Source organism: Loxodonta africana, chromosome 1 (assembly GCF_030014295.1).
Source record: "Loxodonta africana isolate mLoxAfr1 chromosome 1, mLoxAfr1.hap2, whole genome shotgun sequence".
Classification (NCBI taxonomy): domain Eukaryota; kingdom Metazoa; phylum Chordata; class Mammalia; order Proboscidea; family Elephantidae; genus Loxodonta; species Loxodonta africana.
The window spans coordinates 17,161,023-17,179,490 of NC_087342.1; the positions used below are offsets into that span (position 1 = coordinate 17,161,023).

An 18,468-nucleotide genomic window follows, 5' to 3' on the forward strand; every position below is an offset into this window, starting at 1 on the left:
AGCTCTAGGTGGCTGGGTGATAAAGGCTGCAGGGGCAGTTGATGAAGTATAGAGCCCTTCTAGCTCGTGCCCTAGTCCCAGGGGGAGAGAGAGAGAGGGGTCTGAAGTGAGAGAAATAGAGAGGCCAGCTGGTCTGAAGTGCATTTTATGTAGACTCCTGCACCTCAGGGTAGCCGGGGATGAGGTGTGATCTAACTGTGGATGGTCAGGGTCAGAGAGAGGAACTGCCACAGAGGTGGCTGGTGATGAGGAGGGAGGCTTGAATTCACTTCCATCTGGGAACTGGATTCATGATGATCCTTGCTATGCCGTTAGTGATAAAGGTGGTGTTTGCCCACCTTGTCTCTTTAGTACAGCTGTAGCCTAACAGTCCTCCCAATAATGTATCTTTTATCAAGTGGCCAATTAAAGTAAGCGAATTTTGCTGTGACATTTGTTAAGTGGGCAATCAGTTGAAAGTGGAGTTTCCTTCAGGGTGTGGTCTGCTCCCAGTATATACATGGACATTCTAGTAATGCTCAATCTCTTTTCTCGATCCTGCACTCTTCTCATCACCTGACCTCCAGTTCTTGGAAGGTAAGCCTGCAGAAGTCTCTGTCCTGCCGCCTAAACTGTAGATTTCCAGCTCGCCAGCCACTGCAACGCTGTGAGCCAGCAGAAGCCCCCAGCCTGTCGCCTGACCTGCAGATTTTGAGTCTGTCAAGCCCTGCAACCATGTGAGCCAGAAGAGGTCTTCAGCCTGTTGCCTGATCCACAGATTTGGGATTTGCCAGCCACCCCATTTCTTCACAATTGTGTGAGCCATTTCCTTGAAGTAAATTCCTCTCTCTATATCTACATACACTTCACTGGTTTTGCTCCTCTAGAAAACTAAGACAGGGGGAAAGAGGGAGTTTTTTGCTTAGGGAGCACTAAGTTTATGTTAATGGTGGTGGAATAATCTGGAAAAGGATATCGATAATGGTCACACAATGTGAATAATGTCATTAATATCACTGAATTACACTTGTAGAATTGATGAATTGTTAAATGTTTTGTTGTATATATTTTCATCACCAAAAAAAAATCAGGCTAACCTCAAGACTAAGGAGCAGCAAGAAACAGGTTCTGCAAATAGCACCACAGCCCTCAGTCAAAGCTCATTCCTCGTGTAGGTGATGCTTCTTCCTCAGACTTTGCAGGCACACCCTCACACACACACACCCAGTCACACCTCAAAGGCAGCAGCAGCAGTTTAATGTTTCTTCTTCGCTTTTTGGGGAGGGGAAAACTTTTCCTTAGCAAGAGTTACAAACTCTAAGTAGGTAAAATCAATTAGAGCATACACAAAATAAAAAAGCTGCTTTTATTTGCTGTATATCTTTTAAAAGGACAGGGACACTGTTAACGAAAATTTAAAACAGGAAAGTCAAAACTTTCTCCAATAAATAAGAAACAAGAGATCTATATTATAAGCTATTAACTGAGATAGGAGAAAAAAGAAAATGGCAAAAAAGAAAGGGAGATAATGAATAAAGAAGGTAGAAATTTTCTGGTAATAGTGTTCTGGGTCTCCTCATATTCTCCCCACAGCTAAAATCCTAAGAGAGCCCTTGACCTAGCATATGTCAGCCCTAGTCCCCACCATCTGCCAAAACTGTACCTCTTATGTTCTCCTTACCGTCGTCACATATCTGCTTTCAGTCCTCTCAGAGTCAAAAATGTCAGGACTGAGGATATTCTTGGTAGGAATCTTTTATAGGTATGTATGATTCGGGCTTTCTCTAGTGTATCTGTATAAACATACCAACAGCTATATTATTCTATTCTTAAGCCACCAGACTAGAGTTGGTGTTTTTGATACTCTTCCTACTGTCTATGCAAACCTCCAGGCTAACAGCCAGACCAAATAAACCACAGTGTCATTACAAGATTGTTTCTGGTGACTGTAAGCAGAGGAAAACTGGGAAATGACATCTCTGTGGCCAAATCAACTGTTCACTCACACAGTAAATAGCTGTTGAGCATCTACTGTGTGTGCCAAACACTAAACTGAGGCAGGGATGCAATGGTGAAGAAAACAGGCATGGTCTGTGGCCTCATGGAGCATACAGTCCCCAAGGGCAGAAACCAAATTCTATCTACACAGTATCACTTGATTTAAGGAGCCCTGGTGGTACAGCAGTTAAGTACTCGACTGCTAACTGAAAGGCTGGTGGTCCCACCCAGCAGCTCATCAGGAGAAAAACCTGACAATCTGCTCCTCTAAGCATTACAGCCTAGAAAACCCTTTGGGGCAGTTCTGCTCTGTCACATGGGGTCACTATGAGTCAGAACTCACTCAATGGCACCTAACAACAACAACATGACTTGAATTACCTGAGAAATCGTGTTCTGTATAACTGAAATCTTCAGATAGCTTGCTGTTGTTAGGTGCCATCAAGCTGCTCCCACTCACAGTGACCCTATGTACAACGGGATGAAACATGGCCTGGCCCTGTGCCATCCTCACAATTGTTGCTATGCCTGAGCCCACTGTTGACATTCCACGTTCCGATCATTAATGGATATTTGCAGCTGTTTCTTCTCATTCTGAGTTGTGCCACATCAGCAAATGAAAGTCCCAGAAGCTTGGCTCCATCCACATCATTAAGGTCGACTCTACTTTGAAGAGGCAGCCCTTCCCCAGTTGTCTCTTGAGTGCCTTCCAACCTGGGGGGCTCGTCTTGCAGCACTGTATCAGACAATGTGCCGCTGCTATTCAGAAGGTTTTCACTGGCTAATTCTTTTTGGAAGTAGACCACCAGATTCTTCTTCCTAGATAGCTTAAATTACCCCTTTATACCATAAAAAACCCTAAATATTTTATCATTTTTGATGCAAAATTTTAAGCTATAATGTGTATTCTCCTTTTCTGGAAATGACATATAATTAGTATACCTTAGCATTTTCCTAATGGACACCAATTATTGCATTGTGCTGTGTAATACAGTAGTATCTGATTACTGAAAATACAAAATACTGATTACTGAAATATGAAAGGTTCTTTGCTTATATGCCTAATGGTGTCAAACTGCTGTTTTTAGAGCTTTACTGTTTTAAGTATCTTCTAAAATTATAAAGGAGCCCTGGTGGCACAGTGGTTAAAGTGCTCAGCTGCTAGCCAAAAGATCAGCGGTTTGAACCCACCAGCCGTTCCATGGGAGAAAGATGTGGCACTCTGCTTCTGTAAAGATTACCACCTTGGAAACCCTATGGAGCAGTTGTACTCTGTCCTATAGGGTCACTATGAGTTGGAATCGACTCGACAGCAGTGAGTTTGGGGTTTTTTTTAGTTAAAATTATAGAATATAACATGTAGATATAAAAGAACAGCTCTAGTAAATATGCTTTGAAAAAATGATGCAATATTATCAATAGCTCTGAAGCTCCCTTATCGCCCTTTTACAATGAATTTTTCTCCCTTCTTCTCAGAGTTAACCACTAACTTGAATTTTTAATATGTATCTGCTTTTTTGAATTTTCTTTTTTTCCTTTAAACCACTGTTTGCGTTTGTTTCATTTATAAATTCTACCACAATGGAAATATATTCATCTGTTTTAGATCAGGGAACTGAGAAGCAGGACAATCAGGATCAAGCTCTTAAGCAAGACTTGACAAGTTCTTACGGGGTCGGCAGGAGTTGGAATCAACTCGATGGCAATGGGTCAATAAAAGGTCTGAGGGGTTCTCTTCCAAGTAAAGTCCATGAGCATTACTGTACCTTCACTGGGGGATCTATTTTGGCGGTTTAAAGGTCTTTTGAATTTAAATCCTATTATTTAAGATTATTGCAGATACTGGGATTGCCAAGTAGACAGCCTTATAAATCAGGGGTTATAATGTAGCTGAAGGAGTCACAGATTCAAAAATCCTGAAGTGACATTAAAGATCATCAAATTTAATCTTTTCACTTCTTTAGAAAAATGAAGCCCCAAAAGTTTGAACGACTTAAGTGACAAAGCTAGTTAGTAGCAGAGCTAAGGTTAGTATTCAAATCAATCAGAACAGTGATTTTCAACTTTTCAACTGGGGGTGACTGTGCCTTCCAGGAAACATTTAGCAACGTCTGGAAATATTTTTGTTTGTCACACTGGCAGGGTACTACTGGTATCTAGTGAGTAGAAGCTACGGATGCTGCTAAACATCTTACAACGTACAGGGCAGCTTCTCAGAAGAAACAATTACCTGGCCCAAAATGCCAACAGTGGCAAGGTTGAGAAACCGTGACTCAGAGCTACACTTCGTCAGACCAATGTAATCAATTTTACACTTAATGCAAACATTCTGAGAATAAGAGTGTTAAAAGAGATTATTTCCCTTAGTCAAATATCCAGGTAGATTTAAGGATCTAATTTATTTGATTCCCTGTGAGATAGGATATGACAGAAAAAAGAACAGAACATACTCACCAGGAGCCAAAACCCAAGGGTCTCCTATCATAATCTGGCAGGTCGGGAGCAATCTTACAAGCTTGTATGTTCAGGTATTTAAATATGTGGATTTTGCCTTTTATACAAATCTAAATAAAGTAACATATAAATGTAACCAAATTATTACTTATCTGAAATATATGTTTCTTCTTATCATAATCAGCCTTTTACTTAATGTAAATTGAGAATAGAAGGCATTTTTATGAAGTGCATATAATAATATTAAAAAGATAATATTCCTGCTATAACGAATTTATCATTTTGTTCAGGGTTATTTTAGGTATTTTTAATGCAAATATACATTTTTGTTTTCTAGTCATTAATAGGTCTCAGTAACATATAAAATAAATAACTTCTGATTACAAACAATATTAGAATACCAAGTAGTTATTATTTTTGTATCATCAGGGGCTCAAAGTGTTATTCCTAACTTCTCCTATGGATTATATTAGCAATGTTGGCTTTCAGGAATCCAACAATCATGTACAATTATGTTTTCTATCCTTGCTTTTCATCAGCGAGAAGAGCAGGAAATGATCAAATATTAAAATTATATGTATTTCTGTTGCTGCCTGTTGACGTCTTTTTCAGAAGTTAAAGCATAAATTCATCAGGATTATGAGATCCTTCTATATTTATGAAGTTGCACTCAAAGTCTTACAGCTGCCATACAGATTACCACAGGCTTGTACAAGATCATCAATGAATTGCAGAAGGAGAAAAAGCTACGGTGAAAAAATATGAGTTGGCCAAAATTTCATAGATTGTAGATGTCTAGAACCTATAGGTAAAAGCTACCTTATCATTACTTTATTGGTAAATAATTTCATTTCAGTCACTGATAAACAAATGATCAAACTGGCTAAATGAGGAGCTTATAATTTTAGAAAACAGAAAGGCACAAAAACAGTGTTCACAAGAAATGCTTTGGTAATCCTCAGTTCTGAAATTTTTATTTGTCTCAAGCATTTATGTTGTCTACATTCAAGCTTTACTAGAAAGAAATTAACTCAAATTTTATTAGAAAAAAACTCAAGGAAGAATTACTCATTTAAAAATGCCAATTTAGTGAAAGAAAAAAGACTTCTAGAAGCATCTTCTATCTTCCATCCCATTTATTTAAGACTTCTAAAGAACACGTGTGTGTAAATTTATTTTTAAAGAATTTCCAACGGAAAGATAAATGCATGTAAAATAACATTTAAATTTGACCCTCTACTCAAAAAAGTTTATAACATACTTCCAACTCCGCCATGGTTTACCTGTGCAGGAGGAGACTGTAGGGGATTGTTATCCAGGGTGATCACCTGTAGATGCCCAAGGTTTCGGTAACAAACAGGAATTGTTGTAATTTTATTGCAGGAAAAGTCTAACCGTATCAAAGGCAGGTCTGCCAGCTCTGTATGGTGGTGAAATGAAAGTGAACAATTAATATTTCAAAACTGGACAATCTTTACAGGATACTTCTAGCTAAATACAGGTATTTACCACTACTGTCTCTTAAAAATATCATTAAAATTAGAATAAAGGAATAAAAAAGACATAACCCTGCAAGGACAAAGAGATATCAACAAATGTCTGGATGACAGAAAGAGGAGAAAACAGTGATTAACCAATGAAGCAAAGTGGTGTAAAATGAGATCTAGTTGCCTACAGATGGGTATGCTAATGAAAGCAAGCCATTTGACCTCTACAGAACTACAGGGAGTCTCAGAAATTGGAAGCCCTGATACCACAAAAAGGGGGCTAACAGGCATTAGATGAAAGTCTGCATAGGGAACAGGTAGGTGCCTAGATCCCAAACCCAATGCACACAGGGCACCACCTCTCTCAATCCCCACAGGAGCCAGCAAGTTATCCTTTAGTGAAATGTAATCAGAAAGGTCTGAACTCAGGGAGCCCAGGCACAACGAAAGCTGGGATGAGCTGACAGCTGAAAATGCAGGATTTAAGTGAAAGTCTACACGCTTAATGGTGAGATCTCAGCATTTCCCACCTTATCCCGCCCCATCCCCAGTGCCCAGAATGCCAGTACAGGAATACAAATGTAGAAGAAACGGAGTATCTTTCTCTGGAAAAACTGTGCAGCCCCATACGAAAAGACTTCAGATACTAATGTGGAGTTTCCCCCAAACACCTAACTTGCTGCATAACTAGCATTATGCAATTCCTGCCCAGTACACACAGAACTTCTGATCAGTCCTATACGGTAGTATACGATCCACAAACATGTAACACGGAAATCAAAGCAAACCAACAAACAGAGAAAAGGGACTCTGAAGAAGCAGATACTGCACAGGAAACAGAACAGTATCTTTAAAAACCAGAATTAATATCTCTATCATGTAAATACATTATCTACTAAATTGTAATATACTAGAGACCAGCAATGGGTTAACACGAACTTCCTAATTAACTCGTTTTTGTGTAGGTGTTGAAATAAGGCTTCTCCTGCCATCTCAGTTAAACAGAATATATTGGGATTAAAAGGTAAGCTGTTATAAAACCATGTGAAACTATCTGTGTGACTCACAATTTCCCTGACAGTGTGCAATCAAGATAAGATGCAGAAATAAATAAGATGATAATGCAATTAGACTGTAATTGACATCTAAAACCTCCAATTTTCATTTTCATCAAAACGACCCCAATGTTTTCATTAACTAATTTTGTATTAAGTAAATACTGTTACATGAGTAAGCCTTTAAAGATCAACCCCAATAGGTGGGCCCTCAGTATAGAGGTAATCCTAGATACAAATTTTGGGTTACTAGGTCCTGGGTCAAGATTTTGGTCCGGTCAGCTGAGGGCCTTCGTTTACATTCTTAAGTTGTGAAAAGCAGAACCAGGAGGAAAAGAGGAAGGCCCTGAAGATAAAGGTATGAAGGTTACTGGACAAGCCGAGAAAAAATGAAAGATAATCAGGACTTTGGGTGGTTTGGTTGTGGTGAGCACATAAAGGTAGGTTGGAAAAGTCACTTTCTGACACACTTAGGATTCAAAACATCAAAGCAACACTAGTATGGTAGAGTTAGATATCACACTGCATCAAATGATGTAAATACTGAGATTCTACAGTGAAAACCAAAGCACTGTTTGTTAATTTGACATTTATTATACATTATAAATCATGTCTTATAGAAGAACCTAGAAAATCACTATCATGAAAACACTTTCTGAAGATTCCGTACCTTTGACACAGACATTCTAAAATGTTTACAGAAGAATGTTCAGAGTTTGCTTCAAATCAGTAGAAGACAGGGTGGGGGAAAGTGGATGAAGGTACAGGTGAAACACAGAGGTCCTACGCTCTCTCTGTTTAAATATGAAATTTTCCATAATAAAATTAAGGAAATTTATTCTGAATACAATAAAACAATGGTTCTCCCTTTTTCTCTCCCTTTTTTATATCTTTTTCTTTCAAAAATCCCATATATTTGAAAGATGGACAAATTATACTTAATTTGTCTAATAATTTTTATTATTCACATACAAACAAATGTGTTTAAGTCAGCCTAAGACAGTCACCTAGGTAGTCTCTCCCTCCAAACATCACCTCCACACAGTTAATTTGCCTCTGTATGGGTATTTCCAATGAAGGTTAAAGTTACTAAGTTCACGTCAAAGTCCATTTTGAAGTCAGTGATAACTTAGGAATGTTTTTCATTGTATTAAATTGTCCCTTTTTCAAAAACATGTTACATTTCCCCCACATACTCATGCTTACTAAAATTCCCAGTCACCCTAACTTGAATTGAAGATTGCTTCATTTGAAAAGGTCCAAAGAATAAGATCTATACTTAAAAGAGTTTTTCATGGAAGAATCTAACTGAAAAGCCACGATGAGACAAATAATACTATTAAACCATTCTATCTCAGACAATGGCTGTAACCCTTACACATTTTTGTCTCCTGCCTATCAGTCTGAGAGATCTTTAAAATAAATATAAAAATAATTGTAACAAAATCATTTCACAGTTTCTTACCTTCAGGCAAACGTACTAAGTGATTTCTTCTTACGTTAAGATCTCTCAAGGCCTCCAGATTACCAATTTGGGATGGTATTGTTTGAATCTCATTGCAGCTCACATCCTATTTCAAAAGGATAAATATTACAAACTTGCCTGCTTTAAACTATCTGTAAAATGTAGCTTGACAAGATAATATCTAATGCCCTCTCCAGTTATTAAAAAATGATGATTTGGGGTGCAACAATAATTCTCTAGTTTGTACTGGCATTTGATTTTAAAAAAACTTACAGGCCTTTGACTGACACTGTACATTTTATATAGATATACATGAATTCCACCATTCCTACGTCAGTTTGTCGTACTGTGGTGGCTTGAGTGTTGCTGTGATGCTGGAAGCTATGCCACCAACATCACAGCATCAAATACTAGCAGGGTCACCCATGGTGGACAGGTTCAGCAGAGCTTCTAGATTAAGAAAGACTAGGAAGAAGGACCTAGCAATCTATTTTCTTAAAAAACTGGCCAGTGAAAACATTATGAATAGTAGCGGAACATCAAAATACCATTGGGGAAGAGGTGCTTCCTCAAAATAGAGTCCACCTTCGGGACCCAGGTAGAATAAAGCTTTCAGGACCTTCATTTGCTTATGTGGCACGACTCAAAATGAGAAGAAATAGCTGCAAACACCCATTAGTAATTGGGCTGTGCAATGTACGAAGCTTGAATCTAGGAAAGTTGGAAGTTGTCAAAAACGAAATGGAACGCTTAAAAGATAGATACCCTAGGCTTTAGTGAGCTAAAATGGACTGGTATTGGCCATTTTGAATCAGACAATCATATGGTCTACAATGCTGGAAATGACAAATTAAGATGAATGGCATCACATTCATTGCCAAAAAGAATAATTCAAGATCTATCCTGAAGTACAACCCTGTCAGTAATATGATAATATTCATATGCCTACAAAGGGACCAGTTAATATGATGATTAATCAAATTTACCCACCAACTACTAGTGCCAAAAATGAAGAAACTGAAGATTTTTACCAATTTCTGCAGTCTGAAATTGATCAAACACGCAATCAAGATGCACTGATAACTACTAATGATTGGAATGTGAAAGTCAGAAACAAAGAAGGGGGATCATTAGTTGGAAAATATGGCCCTGGTGACAGAAATGATGACGGAGGTTACATGACAGAATTTTGCAAGACCAACTACCTAGTCATTGGAAATACCTTCTTTCAACAACATAAAGGGTGACTATACACGTGGAGCTTGCCATATGGAATACAAAGAAATTAAATCAACTACATCTGTGGTAAGAGACAATGGAAAAGCTCAATATCATCAGTCAGGGCAAGGCCAGGGGCCAACTGCAGAACAGACCATCAACTCTTCATATGAAGTCCAAGTTGAAGCTGAAGAAAATTAGAACAACTTCACAAAGGCCAAAGTACAACTTTGAGTATATCCCACCTGAATTTACAGACCATCTCAAGAATAGATTTGACCCACTGAACACTAATGACCAAAGACCAGACGAGTTGTGGGATGACATCAAGGATATCACACATTAAGAAAACAAGAAATCATTAAAAAGACAGGAAAGAAAACACCAAAATGGATGTCAGAAGAGACTCTGAAACTCGCTCTAGTGAATGGAAACTTGCTAAAGTGAATGGAAGAAATGATGAAGTAAAAAACAGTGAACAAAAGATTTTAAAGGGCAGCTCAAGAAGACAAAATATTATAAGGAAATGTGCAAAGACCTGGAGTTAGAAAACCAAAAGGGAAGAACATGCTCAGCATTTCTCAAGATGAAAGAACTAATGAAAAAATCAAGCCTTGAGTCGCAATACTGAAAGATTCTACAGAGAAAATATTGAAGGATGCAAGAAGCATCAAAAGAAGATGGAAGGAATCCACAGTCACTGTGCCAAAAGAACTGGTTGACATTCAACCACTTCAGGAGGTAGCATATGATTCAGAACCGATGGTATCGAAGGAGCAAGTCCAAGCTGCACTGAAGGCACTGGCAAAACACAAGCCTCCAGGAATCGACGGAATACCACCTGAGATGTTTCAACAAACAGACGGAACACTGAAAGCACTCATTGGCCTATACCAAGAAATCTGGTAGAAACTTACGTGGTCAACTTACTGGAAGAGATCTACACCTGTGCCCATTCCAAAAAAAAAGATGACCCAACAGGGTGCGGAAATTATCGAACGATATCATTAATATCACATGCGAGTAAATTTTGGTGAAGATAATTCAAAAGCAGTTGCAGCAGTACTTCAAAAGGGAAATGCCAGAAATGCAAGCCAGATTCAGAAAAGGATGTAGAACGTGGGATATCATTGCTGATGTCAAATGAATCTTGGCTGAATGCAGAGAATACCTGAAAGATTTTTACCTGTGTTTTACTGACTGTAAAGGCATTCAACTGTGTGGATCATAACAAATTATAGATAACATTGTGAAGAATGGGAATTCCAGAACAGTTAATTGTGTTCATGAAGAGCCTAAACATAGAACAAGAGGCAGTCATTCAAACAGAACAAGGGGATGCTGTGTGGTTTAAAACCAGGAAAGGTGTGCGGCAGGGTTGTATCCTTTCACCATACTTATTCAATCTGCATGCTGAGCAAATAATCCTAGAAGCTGGACTACATGAAGAAGAGTGCAGCATCAGAACTGTGAAGACTCATTAACAACTTGTGATATGCAGATGACACAACCTTGCTTGCTGAAAGGACTTAAAGCACTTTGGAATGAAGATCAAAGACCACAGCCTTCAGTGTCCGTTACACCTCAACATAAAGAAAACAAAAATTCTCACAACTAGACCAATAAGCAACATCATAAATCTGCTGCAAAAGACCTCTTTCAAGTGTTAAAAAGCAAAGATGTCACTTTGAGGACTAAGGTGCACCTGCCTCAAGCCATGGTATTTTCAGTTGCTTCATATGCATGCAAAAGCTGGACAGTGGATAAGGAAGACCGAAGAAGAAACAATGCCTCTGAATTACGGCTGTGGCTTAGAGTACTGAATGTACGATGGACTAACAGAAGAACAAACAAATCTGTCTTGAAAGAAGCACAACCAGAATGCACCTCAGAATGACTAAATGATGTAAAATTAAGAATTTGAATTGGGGGTATAATTTACTACTAGTTCATATTACTAAGCCAAATTCTGAGGAATGTAAACAAAAATACATTTGGGCTTTATTTTTCATGTCTGGTTGGCTCTAAAAAACAGTAGTTAGAATCTCGACTCCAGATTTAATATATTTGTGAAGTTTTACACGTGATCTTACTTATTTTAAGAATCCATCAGAAAAAAAAGTGAGCTAATTTGTGGTCCAACTAAATTGTATGTATATTTATTTTCCTGTTTATGATCTCCATTTTTGCTAATAAACCTAAATGGAACTATACTCTAAAATCTCAATGGACATAATTATACCTGACCATTTCAGAAACATGTACAAGACAATTAACTGTATTAAAAACATGGGTTTTGGGGTTAAGGTTGACTGGTTTTAAATTCTACTTCAGTTATGTAATGTTGGCCAAATTACTTATCTGAGTGCTAGTGTCCTCGGCTGTAAAATGAAGATGTGCTCAGCTCATGTTATTCTGATGATTAGATAAGAAAAGTCTTATTCCCAGGCCCAGAACATAAGTACTCAAGAGGTGGTTTCTTACAATTTATAAGGAGTAGTAGGTAAAAGAGTTCGATTAAGCTTCTTAGAAAATGTCAATAAAGTTATTAAAAAAAAAAAAAACCTGTTGCCATCGAGTCTATTCTGACTCATAGCGACCCTGTAGGACAGAGTAAAACTGCCCCATACGGTTTCCAAGGAGTAGCTGGTAGATTCGAACTACTGACCTTTTGGTTACCAGCCAAGCTCTTAAGCACGGTACCACCAGGGCTCCCCATAAACTACAGGTTACTTTAAAGAGGAATATAGGTTCTAAAGACAGCATGTAAAGTGAAAATATAAACCTGATCTTTGAAGTGCCCACTCTCCCCTGCAGGGGCTAATGATATTGGTAATACTAATGATCATATTAGCAGAATTTAATTTGAAAAATTCAAACATGTTATTAACTTAGAGCTCAAAAGTTCAAGAATATAGAAGTGCTTAACAGTGGCTAGAATATAATTCTAATGTCTTTCTCCACTCCATGTGGGCCTATTAGATTTGTATTTTCAGTTCTTTCTTAATTCTGTGTTGAAACAGTTGGGTCCTGACAAGTCAATGAAAATGCATTACCAACACGGATAAATAACTAAAAAATACCTTATTAACGGATATTTATTATATAAAAGAGTATGGTATGGCTATGGATACACAGGAATCAAAAAATAAAATATTAACTTACGAGTTCTGTCAAATATCTGAGATGTCCAATTTCTTCTGGAAGCGAGACCAATTTGTTATTACTAGCAATTAAGACTTTCAGTGGTAAACTGCACAAATGTACTGGCAATGTTGATAGTTGGTTCCGACTAAATGGGTAAATAGAAAAAAGAGAAAAGAGTCAGAGCCCACTACTGAAGAAAAATTTTCCAGCTTTCCCATCTCAACTCCATAAAATAATAAATATCAGTCCTGCAAGGAATACATAGGATATCAGATTTGAGTTCTAGTCTTCATGTCATTGTCAGCTTTAGGCACGGCATTTAGCTGTATCTGAATTTCTTACAGAAATTCATCATCTCTAAATTGAGGATCTTAGCATCTCCCCAGAGCCCTGGTGGTGCAGTGGTTAAGAGCTCAGCTGCTAACCAAAAGGTTGACAGTATGAATGCAACAGCTGCCCCTTGGAAACCCTATGGGGAGGTCCTACTCTGTCCTAGAGGGTCACTGTGAGTTGGAATCAACTCAACGGCAACAGGTTTTTTTTTTTTTTTTAATATCTCCCCTGCCTATCTCACAGGGTTGTTAGACCAAAAAACTGCTTTGTAAATAACAAAATGCTATATAAACACAATATATTATTATGTAATTAAAGTAAAATTTACATAAGGAGAAACTACGAAAAGGGTACGAAAATATCATCCTTTCTTCTTCCTTTCAAAGAAGAGTTATAAGCATAAAATTGTTTGTAACCTACTTCTTTCTCCAGTACATTATAACCAAATATGCATAAATGATTCAAATAGAGCTCTATGGAAAAGAAGTGACAGGTTGTGATTTCAAATATACCGTAACAACTGAGTTACAGGTAAGGAATCTTTTTATTTATATAAAAACACTATGCAAATTAGAACCAAAAGTAAAATAACAAAACACATCTATAATCAGGATAAAAATAAATTAAAATTTTGCTTATGTGTATTTAACCTCTTATTTTGGTCCCCATTTTCAAGACCTTTGCTTATTTACTTATATAAACCATAAGGCTTTAAAACTTAATCCAATAATTCTACTCCTAAAAATTTATCTCAAGAAAACAAAAATGGAGTGCTGACACATTGTGGGTGGGGACTGCAACCAATGTTATGAAACAATTTGTGTATGAATTTTTTAATGAGAAATTAATGTGCATTGTAAACTTTCACCTAAAACACAATAAAATTTTTAAAAAATGTAAAGTAGATAAAGGATCATTCTTACACAACAAGCTAAAGAAAAAAAAGACCTCGATTAAAAAAAGAAAACAAAAATAAACATTTACATACAAAGATGCTCTACTACTATTACTTCCATCCTGGTGAAAAACTGGGAGAAAGTAAATATCTAGTAATAGAAAAATGTGACTTTAAAAGTATATCAACTTATAATAATGAAATTATATATAAAAATATTTCCAAGGAATATTTCATGAAAAGGGAAAAAACTCAATTAAAAATTTGACTAAAACCTGGAAAAACAGAAGGAAAAGGTCACTTATAATTACATGACTCAGATATAACATTTTGATGAATTTTCTTTATACTTTTCTCTGCTTGAGCATTTCCTCCAATGAACATTCATAATTTTTAAGTGAAAGAAAACGAGTTCTTTTCAGATGTGAAAAATGGGGTAGATGAGTTGAATAAATGTATTTATACATTTAGAACTTAATCCACAAAAATACATGGTCATAAGAACCAAATAAAGCTTTTCTTAACATATGTAAATAAGAGACACATAATTTCAGATCCACCATTCTCATTTGGTGAAACTTACTTGAAAATGTAATTGAAGAACCACGGCTACAAGGCTGCTGCAAGGGCTAGGAAGGTTTGTTAATTATTGTAAAGGCAAGATAAAGGAAGGTGCTAGAAGGACAAAGGAAATACTGTTAATATAGCCTATGAATGTGTATACTGCTGATATGAACAGATGAGAGAACTGAAAATACCACATAAAACTAGAAATTTTTTAAAAAGAAGAAAAAACATCCTTACCTGATATTTAAAAACGTTAGAGCTTGTAGGTTTAGAATTGCCTCTGGGATGTACCGAATACAATTTTGGTACAAATTGAGATTCTCAAGAGAAACAAAGTGACACGTTTCTATAGGAATTTCTGAGAGACGATTCCTTGACAGGTCTAAAAGAAAAAATTAATTAAGTTAAAAATCAGTTCTTGAACTTATTTTATTGAAATGTTAAATAAATAAGCAGGTCTCATGACTGTTTGAATTCCCCAGAGTTCCTACTGTGGAGATTGGTTGAGTAAGCATTCAAATATTTATTAATTGACCGAATAAACCAATTTAACCTATGTCTCTAAACCTGTTGTTAGGAAATGCCAATTCCTTATGACTCTCCACACATACTATAAAACCATTATTCTTTGCAAGAAACACAAGTTCTAAGAGTATACCTGCCTATAAATTACCTCTAAGATCATATTACTAAGGAAACAAATACATCCCTAAAATTTACCCTGCTAACTCTGAACTGAAGCCACTCCCAAAGTCCACCTTTTAGCCAAAGATGACACAGGTTTATAAAACAAACAATCACACACGCGAGTTGAATCAAGTATATGAGACCAAATGGGCAACACCCGACCAAAAGCAAAGACAAGAAGGCAAAAAGAGATGGAAAAATTGGATGAATAGACAAGGAGAACCCAGGGTAGAAAGGGAAAGGGGGGAGAGTGCTGATACACTGCAGGGATTGCAACCAATGCCACAAAACAATTCGTGTATAAATTTTTGAATGAGAAAATAATTTGTGCTGTAAACTTTCACCTAAAGCACGATAAGTAATAAAAGAGGGAAAAAAACAGCCCATATTATTCAGCTCAAAAAAAACAAAAAACAAAAAAAACTGGATATGTGTTATTCTTAAAGTTCTTTTTCTGATTATAAAGGCAATGCATGTTAACACCACACACGCAGAAGACTACATAAGACATACAGGCATTCAAAGAAATAGAGCACTGCCAGCTCCCCAGAAGCACCACTGTAGAGCTTCCTAATCATAACCCTTTTCCCTCTCCAAGATGTAACCAGTGCACTGATTTTTGTGATCATCATCTACCTGAGAGTTTCATAGTTTTAACACTTTATAATGTGTAGTTCTGCCTCCTGTCTTAGTTTCCTATTGCTGCTTAACAAGTTACCACCAACTCTGTGGCTTAAAACGGCACAGACTTGTATTTTACGGCTCCGGAGAACAAAAGTAGGAAATGGGTCTCAAGGTATCCGCAGGGCTGTGTTCCTTCTGGAGGCTGCAGGACAGAATCTGTTTCTTTCCCTTTTCTAGCTTCTAGAGGCCGCCCTCATTCCTTGGCTCACAGATTCATTCCTCCATCTTTGAGCCAGCAATGTCAGGTTGAGTCTTTCGTGTTGCCACCTCTTTGGTTCGCCCTCTTCTACCTTTCTCTTGTATTATTAAGGATCGTTCTGATTATACCCCTCCCCCAATAATCCAGGATAATCTTTCTATCTTAAAGTCAGCTGATTAGCAACCTCAATTTCTCTTTGCCATATAACCTAACATATTCACAAATTACAGGGATTCGGACGTAGACATCTTTGAGGGGGCCATTACTCTGCCTACCATACCTCTGAACTTCCTAAGAGCAGAAGCATACTGTTTATGTGCTCTTCTGTGACTTTGACTCAACATTTGCGATTATTCATGTAGCTGCAAATTGCAGTAGTTCCTTCATTCTCATTGTTTCCATGTATTCTACTACATGAGTAGGGCACAATTTACCCATTCTACTACTTGAACTATACATTGAACTAGATCTATACCTATTAGTGAAAATGCTGGGTACCTTCCACTTACAAGGGAATGCTAAGTAGTTAAAATCAACTCACACAACCACCAGCAGTGTATAAAGAGTTCACATGGCTTCACATTCTTGCCAACACTCGTTATTACGAGACGTTTTAATTTCTGTACAGTGGCATCTCACTGTGACTTTAAATTTCATTTCCTTGATTATTAATGAAGTAGGGCAGCTTTTCATATGGTTACTGGTCACCTAGATTTACTTTCTTGTGAAGTGCCTGCTCGAGTCTTTTGGTTTGTAGGAAATCTTTACAATTCTGAATAGGACTCCTTTGTAAGGTATAAGGTATAGATATTGCAAATATGTTCTCTCATTCTGTGGTTTGAATTTTCACTCCGTTTATGCTGTCTTCTGATAAACAAAAGTCTTTAATTTTAAGAAAGTAAAATTTTTATTAGTCTTTTACGATTAGTGATTTTTTGAAATTAAAGGAAATCCTTCCTCATTCCAGGGTCCTATTTTCTTCTAAAAGTTTTAGTTTAACCACCACATTTAATCTACCCAAAACTGATTTTTTCATACAATTTTAGTACAATTTCTTTTTTTCCATAGGGATATCCAATTGTGCCAGTGACAGCTATTGAAAAGACCATCACATTTTTCCACAGGGGAAAAAATTTCTTAGCTTTTGAGGACTAACTTTAGATAATAATGACACTAAAATGCTATATATTTGCAAATATGTTCCTTTTCCAATATTTCCTACCTCAGGATAGGAAGCTTTTGTGTACCCAGTTGCTAAAATCAGAATTCTGGAATCATCCCTGACATCTTTCTCTTTTCCCCAATTTAATCTTACCAGCAAACACCACCAGTTTCTTCGTCCGAATTTATCTTAATCCATTTTTCTTCATTTCCTCTGTCATTACTGTTAGCTACCGTCCCGACTCATGGCAAGGCAACCCCATGCACAAAAGGATCAGACCCATTACTACTTAGGATTATGCTAAGAATCATATCAAATAACGCATGGAAAATTACTTTGTTTACTGTGAAGTGCAAATGTCCAATTCCATTACTTATTCAGAGGCAACCATCAAAAAAAAAAAAAAATTTTTTTTTTTTTTTTTTTAAACCGTAAGGCCAGCTTTAAAAGGCTGACAGCAAGAGAACAAAACCAAACAAATAGCAACATCCCCCAAATTACAGGGTATTGTACTATGCAATAAAATACAGCAGTACAATACAATAATTTATAACCACGATCTTTGGTCACCAAAAGGAAGTAATATTGTGTTTGGTATGCTCTGCTTTTAAATGTCAAGAAAACGGAAAAAAAAAAAAAAATCATTTACTTAAAGGTTTATATTAAAATCATCTAAAATAGTTTTCTTATTCTTCAGTGATGTTAAATAAATGGAGAGGCTACTATATCTTTGTGTCACCTCAGTAACCCCCTTTTGGTTCCACACATACAGATAATACCAGTATTGTCACACAAGCCTCCTAGGTTTTCGAATCTATTTGAGTGTAATCAATCTTATCTTGTTTTCCAGACTGTAAACTCAATTGAGATTTGCCAAGTATTGTAAAAAGCCACAAACCGGATCATAAACAATTTTGCAATTAAGCTATTGAGTTACTTCTACGTATCACATCATGAATGTGGCCTTGGTCTTTCATCAGCCATTATCTTTCTTCTAATTCTAGTGATATAAGCCAAGGACTACACCAACTGTCGACCAAAGCAGAAAAAGCCTATCAGCCTTGGCCTGATAAAGATATGAGAGAAAATTTTTTGGCAAAAGGAAGTATCACGGAAGTTTCAATGAACTAAAGAAAAT

At 36.9% G+C, this 18,468-nt stretch overlaps 1 protein-coding gene across 15 annotated transcripts in view; it reads right to left on the reverse strand.

The window, feature by feature from the left end:
- The window catches only part of LRCH3 (leucine rich repeats and calponin homology domain containing 3), a 117,443-nt gene that overhangs the window by 57,594 nt on the left and 41,381 nt on the right, over positions 1-18,468 (reverse strand). For all 15 annotated transcript variants that reach the window (XM_064294322.1, XM_064294630.1, XM_064294603.1 and 12 more), the window contains exons 2-6: positions 14,836-14,980; positions 12,822-12,948; positions 8,439-8,544; positions 5,715-5,851; positions 4,432-4,541 (exon numbers count right to left, since the gene is read on the reverse strand). In XM_064294322.1, the coding sequence (XP_064150392.1) occupies positions 4,432-4,541; positions 5,715-5,851; positions 8,439-8,544; positions 12,822-12,948; positions 14,836-14,980 (625 nt within the window). The remainder of the gene's footprint in view (positions 1-4,431; positions 4,542-5,714; positions 5,852-8,438; positions 8,545-12,821; positions 12,949-14,835; positions 14,981-18,468) is intronic.